This window comes from Pituophis catenifer, unplaced genomic scaffold (assembly GCF_029215685.1).
Source record: "Pituophis catenifer annectens isolate HBS135680 unplaced genomic scaffold, rPitCat1.0.hap2 SCAF_7, whole genome shotgun sequence".
Lineage (NCBI taxonomy): Eukaryota > Metazoa > Chordata > Lepidosauria > Squamata > Colubridae > Pituophis > Pituophis catenifer.
In genome coordinates this window covers 74,414,511-74,435,058 of record NW_027256887.1, presented here as the reverse complement: position 1 = coordinate 74,435,058, position 20,548 = coordinate 74,414,511, and the positions used below count along the sequence as shown (strand labels likewise).

The following is a 20,548-nucleotide window of genomic DNA, read 5'->3' as shown; positions in this document are numbered from 1 at the left end:
GTTTATGTTAATTTCATGAGGATTTTTTAATTGTTGTACTATACCTGTGATGGCGAACCTGTAGCACGTGAAGCCATGTCACCCCGCACGCTCGGCCTTGCCTGTTGGTCTTCTGGATTTCTGGCGTGCATGCGATGATCGGCTGTCGTTTGCGCACACGGCAGGGCCGAAAACTGGTGTATGCATGTGCGCCGTCCAGCTGATTACATGCACACTAGAACCCGGAAGTTTGGCTTTCCTGGAGCGCAGTCCTGAGCAGGGCATGCATGCCTTTTCGCACCACCTTTTCAGCACTCGGCACTTGGAGCCGAAAAGGTTCGCCATCACTGTACTATACTGTATATATACTGTACTGTACTGCCGTAAATCATTTGAAGTAGGGTAGTACCCAAATCTTTGAATGAATGATGGTAAAGATCAACAGTGAGAAAGCTCAAAACTTCCATCTTCCACCTAAGTTTAGGGTATGTTATATAATCCATAATTTTGTAGCAGCATTCCATAGTTTACACACACACACCAAATTATTCTGAATATATCAAGCAGCAACTAAGTGGGAAAAAGAGAACTGTAATGAACAAATTAAGAAAAAGAAAAAAAAGGAAAAGGAAAGGAATTTGTGCTGGCCATTCAAAGAAAGGTTCTAATTGGATAAGTGAGAATAAACACCCAGTGATATTTTCTTTATGGACTGCTTTACAAGACTACATCTAATTAAATTTAGATGTAGAGAAATTTCTAGCTAGTGAGGCAGGGAGCGATAGACTTTGGCGAACATGCAGATGTCCAATTCTAGGGGCCCAAAGCCCATCAAAAAATCACCAAGGATGTTGCAATAGCAGCAGGCAAAAAGTCAACCACAAAAAAGAGCTGATATTATAATCAGGATAATTAAAGTATGTGGAGCTAATCAGGATGGCATACACTTGTATGTGTACAGATATGTGTACATGAGAAAGAGAGAGAGGAAGGGAGGGAGGGAGGGAGGGAGAGAGAGAGAGAGAGAGAGGGAGGGAGAGGGAGAGGGAGAGGGAGAGGGAGAGGGAGAGGGAGAGAGGGAGGGTATTAGAGTTAGAGAAAACTAGTCTGGCCAGGCTCATAGTTTAAAATGCCTGTTTTACTTTTACTATGAAAAATATGCTATGTTCTTATTTGAAAAAATGCATGCTATCTATATTATGTAAAACAACCTTAGACAACTAACAAACACACAAATAAGAAAAACACCAAAGATTACAACCCTGGCATACCATCAAGCACTATAATGGTAAAGGTAAAGGTTCCCCCTCACACCTATGTGCTAGTCGTTCCTGACTCTAGGGGGCGGTGCTCATCTCCGTTTCTAAGCTGAAGAGCCAGCACTGTCCGAAGACGTCTCCGTGGTCATGTGGCTGGCATGACTACATGCCAAAGGCGCACGGAACGCTGTTACCTTCCTACCAAAGGTGGTCCCTGTTTTTTCTACTTGCATTTTTTACGTGCTTTCAAACTGCTAGGTTGGCAGAAGCTGGGAAGAGTAATGGGAGCTTACCCCGTTACGCGGCACTAGGGATTTGAACTGCTGAACTGCTGACCTTTCAATCGACAAGTTCAGTGTCTTAGCCACTGAGCCACTGTGTCCCTACCATAATGGTACTCTCTTTAAAAAAAAAAATAGAACAAAAAAGACTAAGATCACTTCCCATCACACCCCAATGCTTGAGAGGAAAAAACTATGACCTTAATGAGGATGGGTATCCAGAATGAATCTGAAAGCTCAGAAGATTAAACCTCTGGTCCAAGTGACTGACCCAGATTGGATCCATGACCTTAATGTCCCTTCAGAAGGCAAGATGGGTCAGGACTTTACAGAACTCAGGGGAGAGCCTGTTACATGTGGTAAGCACAGCTATGGACGAGGCTCACCTTCTAGGTCCTGCCAAATGACACTGAATGGAGGGGACCTGGAGAAAGTCCAACCTATCCAACATAACAGAAGAGGTAGAGATCCTCAAGAGAGGCAGTCTCTGAAATATACAATTGTTTGCATAGTCCCAAGTAATACATTTAGGTGTCTAAAGGGCATCCTAGTAAGACCATTAAAACTAGAGCCTAAAGTCCAATAGCTACACTATCGAAGTCCAAGTTTTCATTTTTCACCAGCTCATTAATCTGAATCTGATGGTCTCCTATAAATGTCCTACTGTCAGTGGCTAAGACGCTGAGCTTGTCAATCAGAAAGGTTGGCAGTTCTGGGGTTTGAATCTCCAGCGCCGCATAACGGAGTGAGCTCCCATTACTTATCCCAGCTTCTGCCAATCTAGCACTTCGAAAGCACGTAAAAAATGCAAGTAGAAAAATAGGGACCACCTTTGGTGGGAAGGTAACAGCGCCTTCGGCGTTGAGTCATGCTGTCTGCATGACCACGGAGACATCTTTGGACAGTGTTGGCTCTTCGGCTTTGAAACGGAGATGAGCACCGCCCCCTAGAGTCAGGAATGACTAGCAAGTATGTGTGAGGGGAACCTCTACCTTTACCTCAATGCTGATATAAAACAGGGATCTCTGGTGCTTGTGGGGACTACTTGCCCAATTAGAACCACACTTTCAATGACATTGAGGAGTGGATGATGGTCTAACCAGATAAAACAGCAGTGGCTAGCGTGATTAAGGAAGCAGCTCTTGGGGTGGAAACAAAATTAAAGAACACCACGTACCAGGCAACATTCAGAGAATGATTTTTTAGGTGGCCGTAAAGGAGGGGGCAGGCCCTGATCCCACTCCCAGAATGCCATCAAGTTCTGGCGAATCAAGAACTCCTCTGATGGCTTGGAGGAGGCCAACAGAACCCATGGCAGAACAGCAGACAGAGAAAAAGAAAATGATGAAATGCGCATGCTGCACGTGAATCAAGGGAAAACATCCCAAAGGGAAGGCAGGGAGTAAATATAACACAGATAAACAAACAAACAAACAAATTAAATTAAATGAAGACATTTACATCAACATAAAGCAATGCTTTTTTAAGCTCATTCCACCTAAAAGAAGAACAACAGCTTGAAAAGTTTGTGGTTATAATTGATATTCTTTAAAAGAAGGTCAGAAAATGACAAATAAAATAAAATTACAGACAGGTTTTTGTTTTAAGGAAGAATGTATCTCCTGGTTTCAAATTCAGCTATAAACAGGTCATTTTTCCATTATATGATCTTGCAATAATAAGATTAAATATCTTGTACTGGTAAACCCGATTTAAGCTTACTTTAAATAACATGACATCTATGTATTCATTTAGTTTAACTTAGTTTCCTATGGAAACTAGTGAGGAGCACTTTCAGAATGCACCACAAAATTGTTTTGCGTACTTTAGCCTCCAAATATTCCTGACTGAATTTGATTTTTTTTTTAAAAAAGATGATTTTTGAATAACATTGTCAAAATTTCTGGAATTGTTACAGTTTAAAATGCAAAGGGATAATGTCAAATATTCTATGTATGAACTGTTCCATACGGGGAGAAAACTGGTTCTGAACAGGCTATGCCTAAACTGAAACATGTATTTTGGGTGTTCTGGTCCATCCATGGGATGAAGTGGGACTATTTTGTAGCGATATGGGATGAAACTCAATTGTTCTGAGCAGAAGTAATTTTGGGGGAAGATAAGAGTGGGAAGAAGCCTTTAAGATGTAAATAGATAAAATTTGGAACAAAACTGGTTGAGGGAATGTGAGTAATTGTATTTACTCTATACCAGATCAAATCCTTGCTCTAAAAAGATGTATTTTATGTTTTATGTTTAAAAAAATAAAAAACTTTTCAAAAAAAAAAAAGAGTGGGAAGAAGCCAAGGACACCAATAATGACTATGGGGAGGCATGGGATGGAAGGGAACGGTGAGTGAACTAGTGGGACATGACACATTGCAATGTTGGTAGCAGCTAAGGAGACCAAGGGCAGGACAAGAAAAGAAAAGAAGGGAAGGTAGATAGAATGTCAGAGATGGGCCTGCAGCAATCTCTGGTGACAACAAGGATTGAAGGACAGAAGGAGGAAAGACACAGAGGAGATGAAAGAATGGAGAAGATGGTCTCAGCTCTTCAAAGGCAAGCGAGGTGGACAACACAGGGATTCCAGGAATGTTACCCCATTGCTTCAGGTATCATAACAGAATCCTGAAAGTGTCAGTTTTGGAAGCCATATTAGGCCAGACGCTTCCATGCTGCCATCTTCTCATGTGTGGGAAAGTAGGAGGGGGGATTTAGTAGAGGGGTTGTCTGTAGACATAATAGAATTCTTCCTGTCGGTCAAGGTCAGGGTGATCCTGCATCTGGAGAAGGAGTGATGTTGGAGTGATGTCTCAAGATGGGACGGTGGTTGATTTGAGCATGTGATCGACTGAGGAATGAGGGGATGGTTTTGGGAGTTTTGATTTACTGAGGGAAAACCCGAACCTCTCAGATTCGGGTTTTCCCAGATGTGCCAGTTTACCTATTCTAGTAAATGGAACTTTGAAAATGCTTGCTTCAGAGTCTTTACTTGGAGCTGGGATTTTTTCTGGAACGCTGACAGAAAGTCTATCTGAAACCTTCACTGGCCCCATTTTACCCATAGCAAGATCAACACAGCAGGGTTCTTCTGAGCTTCTTTCTTAGCCATTTATTTGCCCAGGGCTGAGCAACCATTTCTCTTCTTCCATCTCCTTCTCAAGGCCAGAGGGAAATTACTCTATAGCCACCCAGCAGGATACTCTATGCTTGAAGATACTGAGGTGAGGGGCAAGGGGTATCAGAAACTGGGAGATGGCGAGTTCTAGTCCTACATGAGGCATGAGGCCCCCTAGGTAACCTTGGGCCAGCCATTTTCTCTCAGCCCCAGGAAGAAGGCAATGGCAAACCTCTTTTGAAAAATCTTGCCAAGAAAACTGCAGGAACTTGTTTAGGCAGTTGCCAGGAGTAAAAAACAGACTTGATGGCACACATAGTCAAATACACACACACACACACACACACACACACACACACACACACACACACACACAACAAAACTGAATGAAAAGTTCTTCCTGGCACATTATTAAGTGATTAAAGCAGAGTTTGGAAAATATTATATAACTACAAATTACTGAGTCTTATGGAAACCCCTGACTTTATCAATTCTTAACTTCAATGCTTACCTCCCTTAACTCATTGTCCAGGGCAATGTGTTCCGAATGTTGTCGAATACGATCTTTCCTCCGCTGGGCAGTAGTACTGCGACTCACCCACCGACTACAATCATTTAATAGAAAGGAAGCAGTGAGAACAAACTGTAACCAATGTCACACCTGCTCATGTCATAGAAACCACATGCTTTTTATTCACAAGCTTCACAGCTCAGAAAGGGAATTTGCACAGAAGGGCACATTATGAACCAGAAAAAAAAAAAGTGAAGGAAATAAATCAGAAAATACTAGCCAATGGAATCATAAAGTTAACAGAATCTCAAAGGTTGTTTAGACCAGAGGTCTCCAACCTTGGACACTTTAAGCCTGGAGGACTTCAACTCCTAGAATTGGGAGTTGAAGTCCGCCAGGCTTAAAGTGGCAAGGTTGGAGACCCCTGGTCTAGACCAGGGGTCAGCAACCCGCGGCTCTGGAGCCACATGTGGCTCTTTCATCCATCTGCTGCGGTTCCGTTGCTGGTCGGCTCCACAACTGATAGAGCTTTGGTTAGGACAGGTAGAGGAAACAGATGCTGTGCTAGGAGGAGACTCTATGGTGGGGGAACCGACTTCCAATTGGCAGAGGAAAAAGGATGCTGCACTAGGAGGAGACTCTATGGTGGGGGAACCGACTTCCAGTCGGCAGAGGAAAAAGGATGCCATGCTAGGAGAAGACTCTATGGTGGGGGAACCGACTTCCAGTCGGCAGAGGAAAAAGGACGCCGCGCTAAGAGGAGACTATGGTGGGGGAACCGGACTTCTGGTTGGCTCCAGAATTGAATGGGGGCTTCTGGTTAGGACCTTTGTGTCTCTTTGAGTGTTTAAGGTTGCCGACCCCTGATCTAGTCCAACCCTATCTCGGTTTTTCACTCACAGAAGTATTTCCATTTACAGGAATTTTTTTTTCCTTACAAAAGTACACGAAAAATATAAATCACAATAGTAGGTTATGTGATCTCATGTATAGTTCCTGATTGCTTTGCCAACTTGCACTACATGCAATACTTAAATTCTTTTATAGGTAATTACGAAGGATTACAGGATAATTAGCTGAGATTAGCGTATTAAAAGCCTTATTTAATCATTTCGATTTTGCAGCAATCATTTCTGATTACTCCAAGTTAACTAGCAGTTAGAAATCAATTGAGGAGGAAAAAAACCCTAAATGAAGATGTGAGCTCCTGCTTAATTAAATTGCTTTTTTTAATCAGAATGAGGAACATAAGAATAAGAATGGAAGTCTTGAAATTTTAACATTGGACTGAACTTGGAAAATCTATCAGTTAACATGCAATGTTACACTAGCAAGGTTTGAATGTAATGGCCAGTGGAGAAAGTTGTAAGATAAGCTTCCGTACTGATCTACATAAGGGCAGTATATAAGTTATGCTACTTATTATGACCTATATAAGGGCAGAGGATGCTCTCGTGGTCATTTCTGGATATTCTTCCGGAAACTGACAGAAAGTACATTAGATAGTCTTCCTAAAACCTCTGCCCTTTATATTTTATATTGTAACTGTATTGATATTGTAACTGTAATTATAGTTGGCTGGGAATTTTGGAAGTTATACAGCCAATATCTAGAACAGCGGTCACCAACAGGTAGTCTGTGGACCACTGGTGGTCCGTGAGAAAATTTTGGTGGTCCACAGAAAAATTATTTGCATTTTTTTTATATTGCACTAAATACTATTTATCTTTTTTAAAAAATAATATGAGTGGTCTGCGGGATTTAAAATTATGAATTTAGTGGTCCCTGAGGTCTGATCTAGAAAGCACCAGGTGGAAGAGCTTGGGGAAGGAAGAGACTACCCATATTTCCAGTAAACAGAGGGAACAGCATATATCATTACACTGCTAAACACAAACTATGATTATTAAATGCTTTATACTGCCTACTTGTTATTGATAGGCCCAGCTGCCAACACATCTGATTGAAGTTTGGGGAAGAAACCTTGCTCATATTTGCCTTGACCTATCTTCATATCAAGCAAATGCGGATGTATTGCAGTGTGGTCCATCTTCATCAGCCGTTGTTCAATTGCCTGAGCTGAAAGCAATAGACAAAGTTATATGAAATGCTTAGGCGTTTCAAATAGAGAAATCTTGCCTACGTACAGCAGTATCACATATGCTGTTCAGTGATGGGTTTCAATTTTTTTTTATTACCGTTTCTGTGGGCGTGGCTTGATGGGCATGGCAGGGGAAGTATACTGTAAAATCTCCATTCCCACCCCACTCCAGGGGAAGGTTACTGCAAAATCCCCATTTCCTCCCGATCAGCTGGGACTTGGGAGGCAGAGAATAGATGGGGGCGGGGCCAGTCAGAATTTTTACTACTGGTTCTCCGAACTACTCAAAATTTCCGCTACCGGTTCTCCAGAACTGGTCAGAACCTGCTGAAACCCACCTCTGATGCTGTTGCATCTGAAATTATTTTACCATTTCATTCAGAAGAGATGAAAAAATAGGCAATAATGGATGCCCTTATTCCGGAGTTTGGAAAGGCTAGATGGCAAAAAAGGAAAGTACAGTGCAGGGAATTCCTGACAAATCACTGGGGTTGTAGACAGAAATAAAAAGCCGTGCTAAAGATTGTTGGATGGTCAAGAGTTTGAAGTCGGGGGAATCAAAGTGTAGGTCATTTCTCACAGAGTTCCTTTAGATAAACTTAAAAGTTACGCAACAGAGAGAAATTCCACATCATTCCTCAATATCCACAATCTATGTTATAAAAAAAAGCTTCAACTAATTAGAGCTACTCTTTGATGTCACTTCAATTCTGTCACCCCCTTAGATTAAGACAATGTGTAAGGGGAAATAATTTCAAAGCCAATTATTTAAATGCAACTTTTTCTACATTGAGGCTGCTGAAAAATCATCAAATTTCAAATTTCTTTTAGTCTTCAACCATCAATTATGGCTGTCAGTTATTGAGGTACTATTTATTTAGAATAAGAAATCTCCCATAAGAAATCTCCCATAACCCTTTGATTTCACCATCATGGCTAAACCAGATGGTGATTGTACTCCTAAATGTATACTGCCCTCCAACATTTGCTTAAAGTAGAATTTTGGTATGTTGCATGAACTTTTATTGAGCTCATATAAGGTCTCAAATTGCAATTTCCGAAGTTTGTGAAAATTCAGCTACAACATGCATTTTGAGATCTTTGGTAGAGGTTCTTGTCTCAATGTAGAATAGCTCTGAGCTGTAGAAAAAATATCATATTCCCATATGAATCATACTTTTAAGAAAAGCCACAGTTTATCAATAGTTAATTGTTATAATGTGCTTTTTGATTGTGTATCTTTGAAACATAATTGGAAGCTTCCACATGGCATAAAATAGAGTACCTATTGCTTCTCAACCTCAGCAATGTGAAAAAGTGCGGACTTCAACTCCCAGAATTTCCCAGCTGATCAATACCTCTTAAGAGTCAACACCTCTTCATGTTTCTGAAGTTGAGAAACACTGCGATTGATTAACCACTATTGCTAGCAGAATCAGTAATCACTGATAGCTAGCTTCTGGAAGCAATTAATTTAACCCCTTGGAGCCCCTAACCATGTTTATTTCCCATCCCTGGATTAAAAAGACACCGTTTCAACTTGAATGATGTAAGATATTCAGTTCTGTCCTTAATCTTCCCAACGTCTCCCCAAAATGGTCACCAAATTTGGAACTAGCCACACACTTCTGCAGCCCTAGATGTTCGACAGCAGCTCCTGTGTAGAATAAAGTCGAAGTTGAATTTATTCTGTCTATTTTTAGATCTTTTAGGTTTAAACTTGTTGCAGTAACTTTTCCTAATGACAGATAGACACTAGAAAATTTTACAGGGGAATGAACAGAAAGTATGTTAGAATAATAAACAAGGCCCAATTCGGACATCAGAGCATTTTTTGATTCACTTAAGAGACTTAAATATACTTTTACAGAATACAAAAGCCCCAAGAAATTTACTATTCCTGAATTACTAGTGAAAATCTTAATATCTTAACTCAAACAATTCCAAATAACAATAAGACTATTTTTTCCTTGTTATTAAAATAAGTCATTTCATGTAGAAAATCTACAGATACCTGCTTCTTTTAATGTAGTGCATTTCTGATACGTCGACGTTCTTAATGAGGGAATCCTGACATTATAGAGTTTCATTTTTTCAATTCGAGAGTCAAACACTCGCAGAAATGGATCTTTTTCCTCCCATTGGGACATAATTTTATTGTCAATGAATGTTGCAAACATTTGGGTTTCGATGAAGTGGGAGAGGAAAGGAAGGTAGGGCTCTGGTTGATCTGAAAGAAATGAAGCCTACAGAGGGGGAAAGAGGAATCAAAATGAAAAAAAACTAGTTATATTATTAAACGTACTTGTGTCGCTTCATTATTTGCTCATATGCAAAGACCCAATAACCAACGATAATTGCAATAGGGAAAAATCAATGATGGATTTCATTATTCAGGAAACAGCTGAGAAATCTACCAATCAGTACAGTGGTACCTCAATACTCATCGTTAATTGGTTCCGGGACGCATGATGAGTACCAAAAAGAATGAGTACCAAACAATTTTTTCCCATATGGAATAATGTAGTAAGTCATAAGGCAGCTGACAACAGCAAGTTCTAGCTTGTGCGTTGAATACCAAACGAACGAAGAGTACTGGGACAAAATTCAATGACTTTCAAAGCAGTTGAGGACCAAGATACCACTGTATCTGCTTTAACTCTTCACAACACCATTTACAGTAGAACCTCTGGTCACGAATGCTTCTGACTACAACCAAATCGGGTTCTGACTAGAAAATTCATTAAAAAAATTTTTTTCACGGCCGGTTTCCCCTTCCACACCATTTTTTTTTTTTGTAAGTGCCAAATTTTCAAAATTAGGTTCAGGTCACGACGAAATTTTTAATTTAATTTTTTTTAATTTTTTTTTAATTAATTCAATTTATATGCCGCCCCTCTCCAAAGACTCAGGGCGGCTCACAATACATTTTAAAAAATCATTATTAAAAACATTTAAAAATTAAAAACATTAAAAACTCATTCACGCAGTTTGCAACCAAAGTTATGGAACGAATTATAGTTGTGACCAGAGGTTCTACTGTATCTGGAATGAGGAAGACATAAAATTTCAGGGAAGAACATGAAAAACAGGAGATATCTCCCCATGTTATTTCCCTTGTAAATTACATTCACATCAGTCACAATATCATTATTTGGTGGGCTATAAAAAGCATGACTACAATGGAGGAGGAGGGACACATGCTCCACTCAATTGCCTCAAAAGCTAATTGGATGAGAGCATGTGAACTTGTTCCATTGTCACTCTGATTGCAATCATGGGCAGTACACAGGTAGAGACAAACAACTTTCTTAGGAGCTAAATACCTGGGGCTAAATACCTTAACAAAAGAAGGCCTTAACCAGATCACAGGAAAATGTCACAAAAGTATTTCCTGCAAAGAGGTAGAATTACACCTCTTTGCAAATCCCACGGACCTTTCCACCCATGGATAGGAATATTTCATTAAAAAAAAGAGGGGGTTGTAGAACCAGGAACAACAGGCTTATGTTAATGCTGAATTTCAAAAGGGTGAAAAATCAACAATATCAGCTTTGGTTTAGAGAAATGTGACTGAATTTCTACTCCAATCCAGTTCCTCTCACCTTTTTTTGCAAACTATGTACTTGAAATTAGCTTAGACAAAGTCACATTATTTAGACCAGTGTTTCTCAACCTTGGAAGCTTGAAGATGGGTGGACTTCAACTCCCAGAATCCCCCAGCCAGCGCTGCTGGCTGGGGGATTCTGGGAGTTGAAGTCCACTCATCTTCAAGCTTCCAAGGTTGAGAAACACTGATTTAGACGATCTGATCCATGTATCCAACAACCAACAAAGGTAGTCCTCAACATACAACACATTTAGGAGCAGAATCTCCATTGCTAAGCAAGGCAGTTGTTAAAGTTGGTCATGCCTAATTTTACAACCTTTTTGCCACAGTTAAGAGCATCAAATCCCCATTGACTTTGCTTGTCATAAACTGGCTGGGAAGGTCATAAATGATGTTCACACGAACCCAGGACACTATGTCATTAATGTATCCTAGTTGCCAAGCACCCAAACTTTGATTGCATGACTGTGGGGATGCTGAAACAGTTGTATGTGCAAGTACCGATCATTTTTTTCAGTGCTATTGTAACTATTGTTAAACAAATGGTTGTAAGTTGAGGACTACCTGTAGTACGTCTTTAATAAAAAACTTAAGGCAAAGGTCTGGGTCAACCTTACTTAGAATCGTTCCAAAGATGCTTTTTCAAGAGGCAACTGGACTTTCTAGTTTTTCTTTGAAGATGTTTTGCTTCTCATCCAAGAAGCTGCTGAAGAAGTTTCTTGGATGAGAAACAAACGTCTTCAAAGAAAAACTAGAAAGTCCAGTTGCCTCTTAAAAAAGCACCTTTGGGACAACCATGACCTGGATGACTGAGAATCTCCACAGACTTACTTAGAATCCTTTTTAATTCGAGGAAGGTTGACTATATATGAGCCAACAATGAGCTTTGAGTATCCTAAAGATAAAGGTTCAAATTAGCTTAGAACAGGGGTGAGGAACAATGGCCCTTTTATGACTTGTGGACTTCAACTCCCAGAATTCCTGAGCCAGCCATGCTGGCTCAGGAATTCTGGGAGTTGAAGTCCTCAAGTCATAAAGGGGCCATCATTCCCCACCTCTTACTTAGAAGAAAAAGATTTTGGCTTCTTTTACTTTGTCAAAATTTTGCATCTGTTCCCTGTTGGTCAGCCAGGATTCCCTGTCCTGTGCCGCTTGAATGACAAAAGCCTCGTAATCGGAAAACATCTGCGTGAAGCGGTTGGCAAAGACCTCCCGGAGCTGGACATTCAGCTTATAGTCCTTCAGTTCCTGTTCATCACAGTGGCGTTTAACATCTGTTTCTTTTTCTGCCAAAGAAGCAGTAATCGCCATTTTGTCTACTGCCACTCCTGTCCTCTTGGCCAAAGCGTGGAGGCGAGCGATTGTCTCATTGCCTTTGAGCAGCTCGTAGACGTTGATGGTGTTGCTGGGCACGTTTCCGTTCTTTTTGTCATTGGCCAAGTCATTAAGGACAAGGTTTTTTAACTTGGCCGCACTCTCGCTACAATGATGCCGGCCCTCAAGGGGAACCCCAAACTGAAGGAGAACCTCTGAGATTTCCTGGATGAAATTCAGTTTATTGGGAAACTGAGGAAGCTCTTCTGGTAGCTCAATGAAGTGATTATCAATATCCACAAAACAGAGGTTGGCCTGGAAAAGAGAAAATAATCCATTTTGACAACAGAGAAGGCTTATTTTTTATAGGTTTACATTGAGAATAGAATATGTAGATATAGGATGAAATCTTCTTCTTGTTCAGATAAGCAAATACTATTAGTAAATTCAATATTCAACAAAGGTTTACCTTAGGGGATCATTGCAAAACCCCAAAAAAGAACAAAAGGAATACCTTTCAGTGTTTGTATGCGAAGTGCAGACATTATTGTATGGCTCTGAAAATATCAGTTATCCAGTATTGTAATGTTAGCTTTTCAAGGATAAGTAGCATGTCAGTCATTATGCCTAAGCAGCTAAATAAACCTGTTTATCACTATGATTTATTTAAGCTGTACAACTAATTAGGAGCTCTGGCTTGTTCTTCTCTAAACAAGCTGGAATCAGAAGCCAAGAACAAGCCAAAGTTTCTAGTTCACATGTGTCCCTGAATGACACACAAGTGCCACGGGACAAGCAGTTTTCATTACTAAATAAACTAGAAGGAAACATTCTGCCTTACTCTCAAATTAGAAAAATAAATGAACCTGGAACGTAGGAAGGAAAATGTTTATTAGAAAATCCTTGGGGGACATGAAAAATTAAATATATTTAAGCTGTTTCATTGATTAGAACCAATGCTGGGCTATTCTGTTGACAGGCTCAATTTAGCCCAATACCCTTTGGTCATGTTTATAAGTACAGTTTGTAAGTATAGTAGAAAAGAAATCTTTGCTTTTTGCTAGTAAAATCCAAAATTTCGTGCCTAAGCTGTTGCTTGACAATAAAGCCAACTGTCACCATGATATATTCTCTGAAGCATAAATCTGTGTTGGGGACTGAAGAGTGAACTATATTATGCCTGTTTTAAGTTTATTTCCCCCAACAGCCAAGCCTCTGAATTTAAATCTGAAGCATACTTGAAAAAGGATAGCATCAGACCTACATATTTGTAAAAGCAATGACAAACTCATTCTTTTTAGCCTCTGAATGGATGTTTCATTGTTATGTTAAAAGAACTCCATTTTTGCGAACATGCTTCTAAGAAGAGTGGAAAGGATTATAGCTTGAACGAAAGACCAACACTTGATTAATCATGATGTGCAAATGTTGAAAAATACTTTTAAAACACATCATTAGACAGCAAAAGATTCCAAAAGTTATTTTTGTTTGATAGGCTATACGGGGAATTCATTTCTCTAGGATTAACATACTTATTTGGGATAGAGAAAGGCAATGCATTTGCAAGTGCTCTGGTGAAATTGTCTGCAGTACTGTAATTCTTTCTCCACCTTCAGATCAAATAGACTACCATCTAGCAAGAGTTCACTTAAAAGGCTTGTTAAACCCTACTTAATATTCTAAAAGCGTGGAATGAGATTTGAACCAAGAGGAAAAACTGAAGAGATCATATTTTCTAAAAGCATCTCATGACAATATGATGGCTGAGTAGCACCCTGAACAATGTCTGATGACCAGCTGTTAGAATTTTATCCCGAATGCACAAGTGGTTTTATATTTAGCCCCTGAAGTAGCATCTGGTTTTAAGGAAGAAAAAGAAGGTAGAATTGAACTTCCTAGCATTCCTGCATTAAAGACTGGAAAGCTGCTTTAAAAAGCCCACTATTAAATTTAGCCTGTAGTTTCTTCCCCTTATTTGTGATGCTGGCTGCGTTTTCCTAACGTGATGTGTCTTGTATATATTAATCTGAGAAGATGCCATCTCAGTAGATATAAAAACAGCTTCAACAAAAATTAATAAGGAGTGAAGGCAAATATACGTGACTCCAGGATAATGGTGCAGGATCGAATCTGAGTCGGTCACCAGAACAGAACAGAACAGTTGGAAGGGACCTTGGAGGTCTTCTAGTCCAACCCCCTGCTCAGGCAGGAAACCCTACAGCACTTCAGACAAATGGTTGTCCAATCTCTTCTTAAAAACTTCCAGTGTTGGAGCATTCACAACTTCTGGAGGCAAGTTGTTGCACTGATTAATTGTTCTAACTGTCAGGAAATTTCTCTTTAGTTCTAAATTGCTTCTCTCCTTGATTAGTTTCCACCCATTGAAGTTTCCACCCACTAAAACTCTGGTTCCAATGACTGACTCAGATTGGCTCCTGCAAAAATCAATAACTGCAAGGTTTTACAAATTAAAGTGCAAATAGTTCCTTAAAACAGAGGCTGTAATCTTTACCCCAACTACCATTGTTCAGAGCAAGTACTACAACCAAGCATTTATTTTCTATAGCCCAGACACAGTTTACAGACACAGTTGTTTCTAAAACCTAATTTTGGCTGATGGTGCAGTTGAACAGACCACAGAAGTACATTCCATGATTTGTTTATTGTGATTTGCAAACCAACAACCTTGGACTGTCTCTTCCAGACAAATCGGAAATTGAAGATCAAGAAGAAAATAACAGAAGGAGGAAAATAAACCAGAATTTGCATATGTTGGTTTAAAAAAAAGCAACTAATCAAAAGCAAGAATCTCTGACCTCTTTTTCAGCTTGGCAGATGGTGGAAAAAAAGAAGAGGAAACTCAACCGTAACTACATATGCTAAACACATGCAGATTTCATTAAAACCTTTATCTAAATATACAGCAAGTCTTTTTGTCATTTCCTCCCAACCCTCAAAGAGGAGCAAGTTCCTTGTAATATAAAATATTTACTAGGGCTGCGTAGTGTGTTGAGTTTCATCTGTATATATAGCACCTTTTTTCAACATTTTAAAATGGATGCATCTTTTTAGGAGACCAAGCGACTGCTTCCTTTAATTAACCTTGTGATCCTAGGAAATGCCAAATCTGCTTTAATATGCTCCATGCATTTTCTCGCACTTTTCAAAACACAGACGCATAAGAATTGACCTGTTGTAAGAATTGAAGCCGATGAAGTGGGAATCTCTGATTTTTATGCCAGAGTATCATTTTATAAGCAGACAGATGGTGGAAACCTTCAAGGCTCGGAAAACAGAAGCCAAAGAGGCCCAGGATTTTAAACCTAAAGATTAACAATACATAGAGGACAAGGCCACGGGGTACTGTTAAGACGTCTTTGTACATATGGCCTCTTATTTCTCAGCAATAAATTTTCTTACCTACCTTCTTGTGTGTCTGCCTGGGAATGTGAAGTGGGAAGATATTTTAATTACGGTGCCTGGATCTAATTGTTGACATTCCCCTGTTCTGCATTCACAAGATGTATTTGAATTTCCATCTCGCATCAAAAACGCCCAACAAGTCTTCACCCAGGAAACCACACTGGAAATGCTGCTGTTAATTTATTTATTTGGAAGATTTATATGGCTGTCCACTCCTTCTCAGGGACTTTGGGCGGCTTACTAACAGTGAAAACTCAGTATAAAAGAATAAAAAACAATAACCCCTCACCCCTTGACGGCAACACACAATCAAATGAACCACTTGATCGGTTCCATCTCACTCGGAGTTCCCCAGGCCCATTGCCAGAACCAAGTCTTCAAGCCCTTAAAGAATTGTGTCAAAATGGGGGCTAGCCTAATCTCTGTAGGGATGATAACCCAAAGGAAAGGAGCCACCACGGAGAAGGTACCACCTTAAGAGAGGGGGACCTGCAACATTCCTTGTCTTGTCTCTCTAGTGCAGTGATGGCTAACCTTTTTGCCATCGCGTGCCAAAAGTGGGGGGAGTCCGGGGTGGTCACGTGCGTGTGTGCCCATACCCATAATTTTATGTGCCCTGCACCCCACGCATGCGTGCACGGTCCCCTGTGGGCCCCCCCCCCGCTTTTGGCATGTGTTGGCACGGTGACCTGGTAGGCCCATTTTTCACCCTCCCCAGGCTCCAGAGGCTTTCTAGGAGTCTGAGAAGGGCGAAAACAGCTTTCCCCACCCCCCTGGCCCATTTGCTGACTTCCGGTGGGCCCAGAAGGCCCAAAAATCAGCTGGCCAGCACGCATATGCGTGCTAGAGCTGAGCTAGGGCAATGCTCGCGTGCCCACCAATATGGCTCCGTGTGCCACCTGTGGCACGCGTGCCATAGGTTCGCCATCATGGCTCTAGTGGGTCGGGTGGATATAACCAGGAAGAGACGGTCCCTCAGATAATCCAGTCCCAAGACATGAAAGGCTGCAAGCAATGTTTACCTCTTGAGGAAGTTCCAGTTTAGAACGATCTGTTCCCTCTTTGGATTGGAGGCCCATCAAGTAAGGTACAGGAGCATCCAGGAAATGTAAGAGTGAGGCTGGAAGGATGGGGACATACACGTGTTGCCACTGGAATGGGAATAGCAGGGTGGTGATCCCTTCCGCAACTGTCATCAGACGCTGATAGTCTAAACAAAGAAACCCAAAACAGAATTGTCTCTAAAATCCCATGTACATTTCAATGCCCAGCAGATGGCAACTGCAAAGCGATTTTTAAATCCACAGGGGATACACATTGTAATAGGCATTTATTGACTTGATTTAATGTGTAACCTCCTCCCGTTTAAAATGGATTAAATTATTAACTCTAGAACTGTCATTCAAAGCAAGCTATGAAATGTTTTGAGAAATTCACTTTAAGACAGAATGAGAATTAACTACAGAGGTTAATCCTTAGGATGAATGGTATTTTAAATACATTTCCATTAAGTACTCTCTTCACAAGTATTTTGACAGGATTTTATTCCAACTGATAGTGGCAAATCGAAGTTCAAAGTACTAGCAGCCATCACCGCTATTAACAGCACCACTTTATGAAACTTAAATAGTTATAACAGTAATGTGATTTTTGATTAATGTGCATACAATTCCCACAGTTTAAGTACAACCCATGGATAAAATACAGATGTGTTAAACAAGACAAACAACAAGAAGTTAAGTACCAGACCTTTAGCCTAATGGTCTGTGTCTCTGGTTCCAAATAAAACTAGTGGAATATTTAACAAAAAACATTCAAAATGGGTGCTTGAGAAAGAGATAATTTAAATACTATTTCAACAATTGATTTTGAGGGGACTGTCTCTAAACCAGGAGTGTGAAACTCATGTTGTCACATGATGTATTGGGAGTTTTTTCCCCTTCGCTAAACTGGGTATGGCCAGCGTGTAATGCATTCGGCCCGCGGCCCGCAAGTTTGACAGCCCTGCTCTAAACTATGACCTCAGAAAATATAGCTCAGTTCAATTTGAGACACATGTACTGTAACTATCACACATCACTAGTTATATGACTTCCCATTATCTCTCTGCTGGGGAAACATTAATGAGGAAAAAAACAACTACTCTATTTCTCATGTATGTTACCCGTGTTTATGGCTGATCTACATCAGAGTACATTACCAAGGTTCCAGCATGGGGAAAAAAAAAAAAGTTTGATGAGCATTCATGCAGGAATTCAAATTTGAATGGCAAGGAAAGGGGGTCCTGTAAATCCACAGTTTTCTTTAATTCCGACCTAATTAATCCTTCCCAAGAACAGTAAAAGCCAAAAAAGTAAAAGAAAAATAAACTTTTGCAAAAAACCAAGAATGCTATTTTGATTATCTCAGCCATCTGAGGCACATTAATAATGAAACCAAAGTTTGTAATGTTCTCATTGACAATACACTGGAGTGTCATTCCTTCGTTCTTGCTCGCAGCCCGAGCTAGGCTAAAAATGCATGTCTCCCATGGTTCTCCATTAAATATAATGGATTTGCACTCCAGCTTCAATGAGCCTATCAGTCAGTCACCAAAAATACACTCCACCAAGTACAGTATCCTAAATCAACTTTCTCAGCTTTACACATCTCAGAATTCTCAGCGGGCATAGCCTATTGGCAGTGTTTCTCAGCTACTTTAAGATATATGGACTTCAACTCGTGGCTGGCTGGGGAATTCTGAGAGCTGAAGTCTACATATCTTAAAGTTGCCAACGTTGAAAAAGACTGGCCTATGGTTTGTAGCAGGCCTGTCAAACTGGTAGCCTGTGGGCTGGATATGGCCCGCGCAGGCCACGCCCACCCTGGCAAAAAAACATCACGGTATGTCACGATACGGCCTGCGATGCAAGGGGTTTGACACCCTTGGTTTGTGGGCTAGGGTTTCTAGGAGCTTCAAATATAGGTAAGGTAAAGGTTCTCCCGCACATGCGTGCTAGTCGTTCCCAACTCTAGGGGGCAGTGCTCATCTCTGTTTCTAAGCCAAGGAGCCAGCACTGTCCGAAGACATTTCCATGGTCCTGTGGCTGGCATGACTCAACGGTGAAGGCGCACGGAACGCTGTTACCTTCCCACCAAAGTGGTCCCTATTTTTCTACTTGCATTTTTTACATGCGTTTGAACTGCTAGGTTGGCAGAAGCTGGGGCAAGTAACAGGAGCTCACCCCATTATGAGGCATAGGGATTCAAACCGCTGAACTGCCGAACTTCTGATCGACAAGCTAAGCGTCTTAGCCACTGAGCCCCTGTGTCCCTTAACAAATATAGAGGGCATCCCTACTGCATTAAAGAAGCAGAGGATGAGGAGGTGGTGGAGGAGGAAGAAGAAGAAGAGAATGCCATACTCGCTTTCAGACACCATTTATTGAAAAGTAAAGATAACAGAGTGTGCTGAAATGGATAGATTGACACTGGAACTCCAGGATAAGCAAGAAAGTGAATACTATCTTGTGTGGCACCAGTGGTATCAATGGCTGGAAAAGAAAATCAGTACAAATATAGATGAAAGAAAATAGGGTAGAAAATTTAAAATTGGAAATGAATAAAGAGGAGATGCAAGATTATTTCTAAATTAAAACACCTGAATTGACAATGTATCATTCATATATTAACTTACAAAACAATATATATTCTGATGATGACCAAAACATATATGTAAAATATGGTGTGGGTAGGTAGGTGGTGGGAATCTGTTTGTCTTTGTAATGTCTTTGTATTTTTTGTATTGTCTTTATATCTTTGTTTAAAATCCAATAAAAAAAAAAAAGTAAAGATGCCCATAGACTTCCCCAGACTCCTACTGTGATCTGGGGCAAAAATCCAATCTGCTGGTTTTGCAGTACCTCAGTTCTTCAAAGCAGGGCACTGGCTTCTGAAATGGCCAAGAGTTCCATGTTCACCTCATTTCCATCAGGATAGGAACTCCAGAAAATTTCAGAATGCTCTTGGAAGAGAAAACTACCAAGCCAAAAGCAATATTTTGGGGTGTTTTTGTTGTTGTTGTTGCTGTCATTGGACAATGTTTAATATCCTGCAGTAGCGCAGTGGTTAGAGTGCAGTACTGCAGGCTACTTCTGCTGACTGCCGGCTGCCTGCAATTTGGCAGTTCAAATCTCACCAGGCTCAAGGTTGACTCAGCCTTCCATCCTTCCGAGGTGGGTAAAATGAGGACCCAAAAATCGTTAGGGGCAATATGCTGACTCTAATCGCTTAGAGAGGGCTGTAAAGCACTGTAAAGCGGTATATACCGTGTTTCTCCGAAAATAAGACCCTGTCTTATATTTTTTTGAACCCCAAAACAAGTGCTTGGCCTTTTTTTCAGGGAGGTCTTATTATTTTGGGGTGCGTGGAGCAAGACGGGAATCCTCTTGCCATTTTACCTGATCTTCAGCTCTGTCTCCCTAACCCTAACCAGAGGAAATGAGAGGGACCAGCTGCGCATGCGGGGAGGGCTTATTTTTGGAGGAGGTCTTATTTTCGGGGAAACATAGTAAGACTAAGTGCTATTGCTTTACAAGTAGTCCTCAACTTACAACCACAATTGAGCCCGAAATTTCTGTTGCTAAATGACACATTTGTTAAGTGAGTTTTGTCCCATTTTAAAACCTTTCTTGCCACCGTTGTTAAGTGAATCCCTGCAGTTGTTAAGTTAGTAACTTGGTTGTTAAATGAATCTGGCTCCCCCATTGATTTTGCTTGGCAGAAGGTTGCAAGAGGTGATCAGATGATCCTGGGATAATGCAATGGTCATAAATATGAGCCAGTTGCCTAGCATCTGAATTTTGACCACATGGCCATGGGGTGGCCACAATCGTTGTAAGTGTAAAAAATGGTCGTAAGTCACATTTTTTCAGTGCTGTTGTAATTTTGAACAGTCACTAAACGAACTG

At 40.6% G+C, this 20,548-nt stretch overlaps 1 protein-coding gene across 4 annotated transcripts in view; it reads right to left on the bottom strand.

Moving 5' to 3' along the window:
* The window catches only part of DENND5B (DENN domain containing 5B), a 123,728-nt gene that overhangs the window by 29,547 nt on the left and 73,633 nt on the right, over positions 1-20,548 (bottom strand). For 2 of the 4 annotated variants that reach the window (XM_070946883.1, XM_070946884.1), the window contains 6 exons: positions 16,622-16,809; positions 11,955-12,491; positions 9,267-9,498; positions 7,080-7,230; positions 5,152-5,245; positions 2,697-2,807 (listed from right to left, as the gene is read on the bottom strand). In XM_070946883.1, the coding sequence (XP_070802984.1) occupies positions 2,697-2,807; positions 5,152-5,245; positions 7,080-7,230; positions 9,267-9,498; positions 11,955-12,491; positions 16,622-16,809 (1,313 nt within the window). The remainder of the gene's footprint in view (positions 1-2,696; positions 2,808-5,151; positions 5,246-7,079; positions 7,231-9,266; positions 9,499-11,954; positions 12,492-16,621; positions 16,810-20,548) is intronic. The other 2 variants (XM_070946885.1, XM_070946886.1) reach the window with 1 other exon arrangement.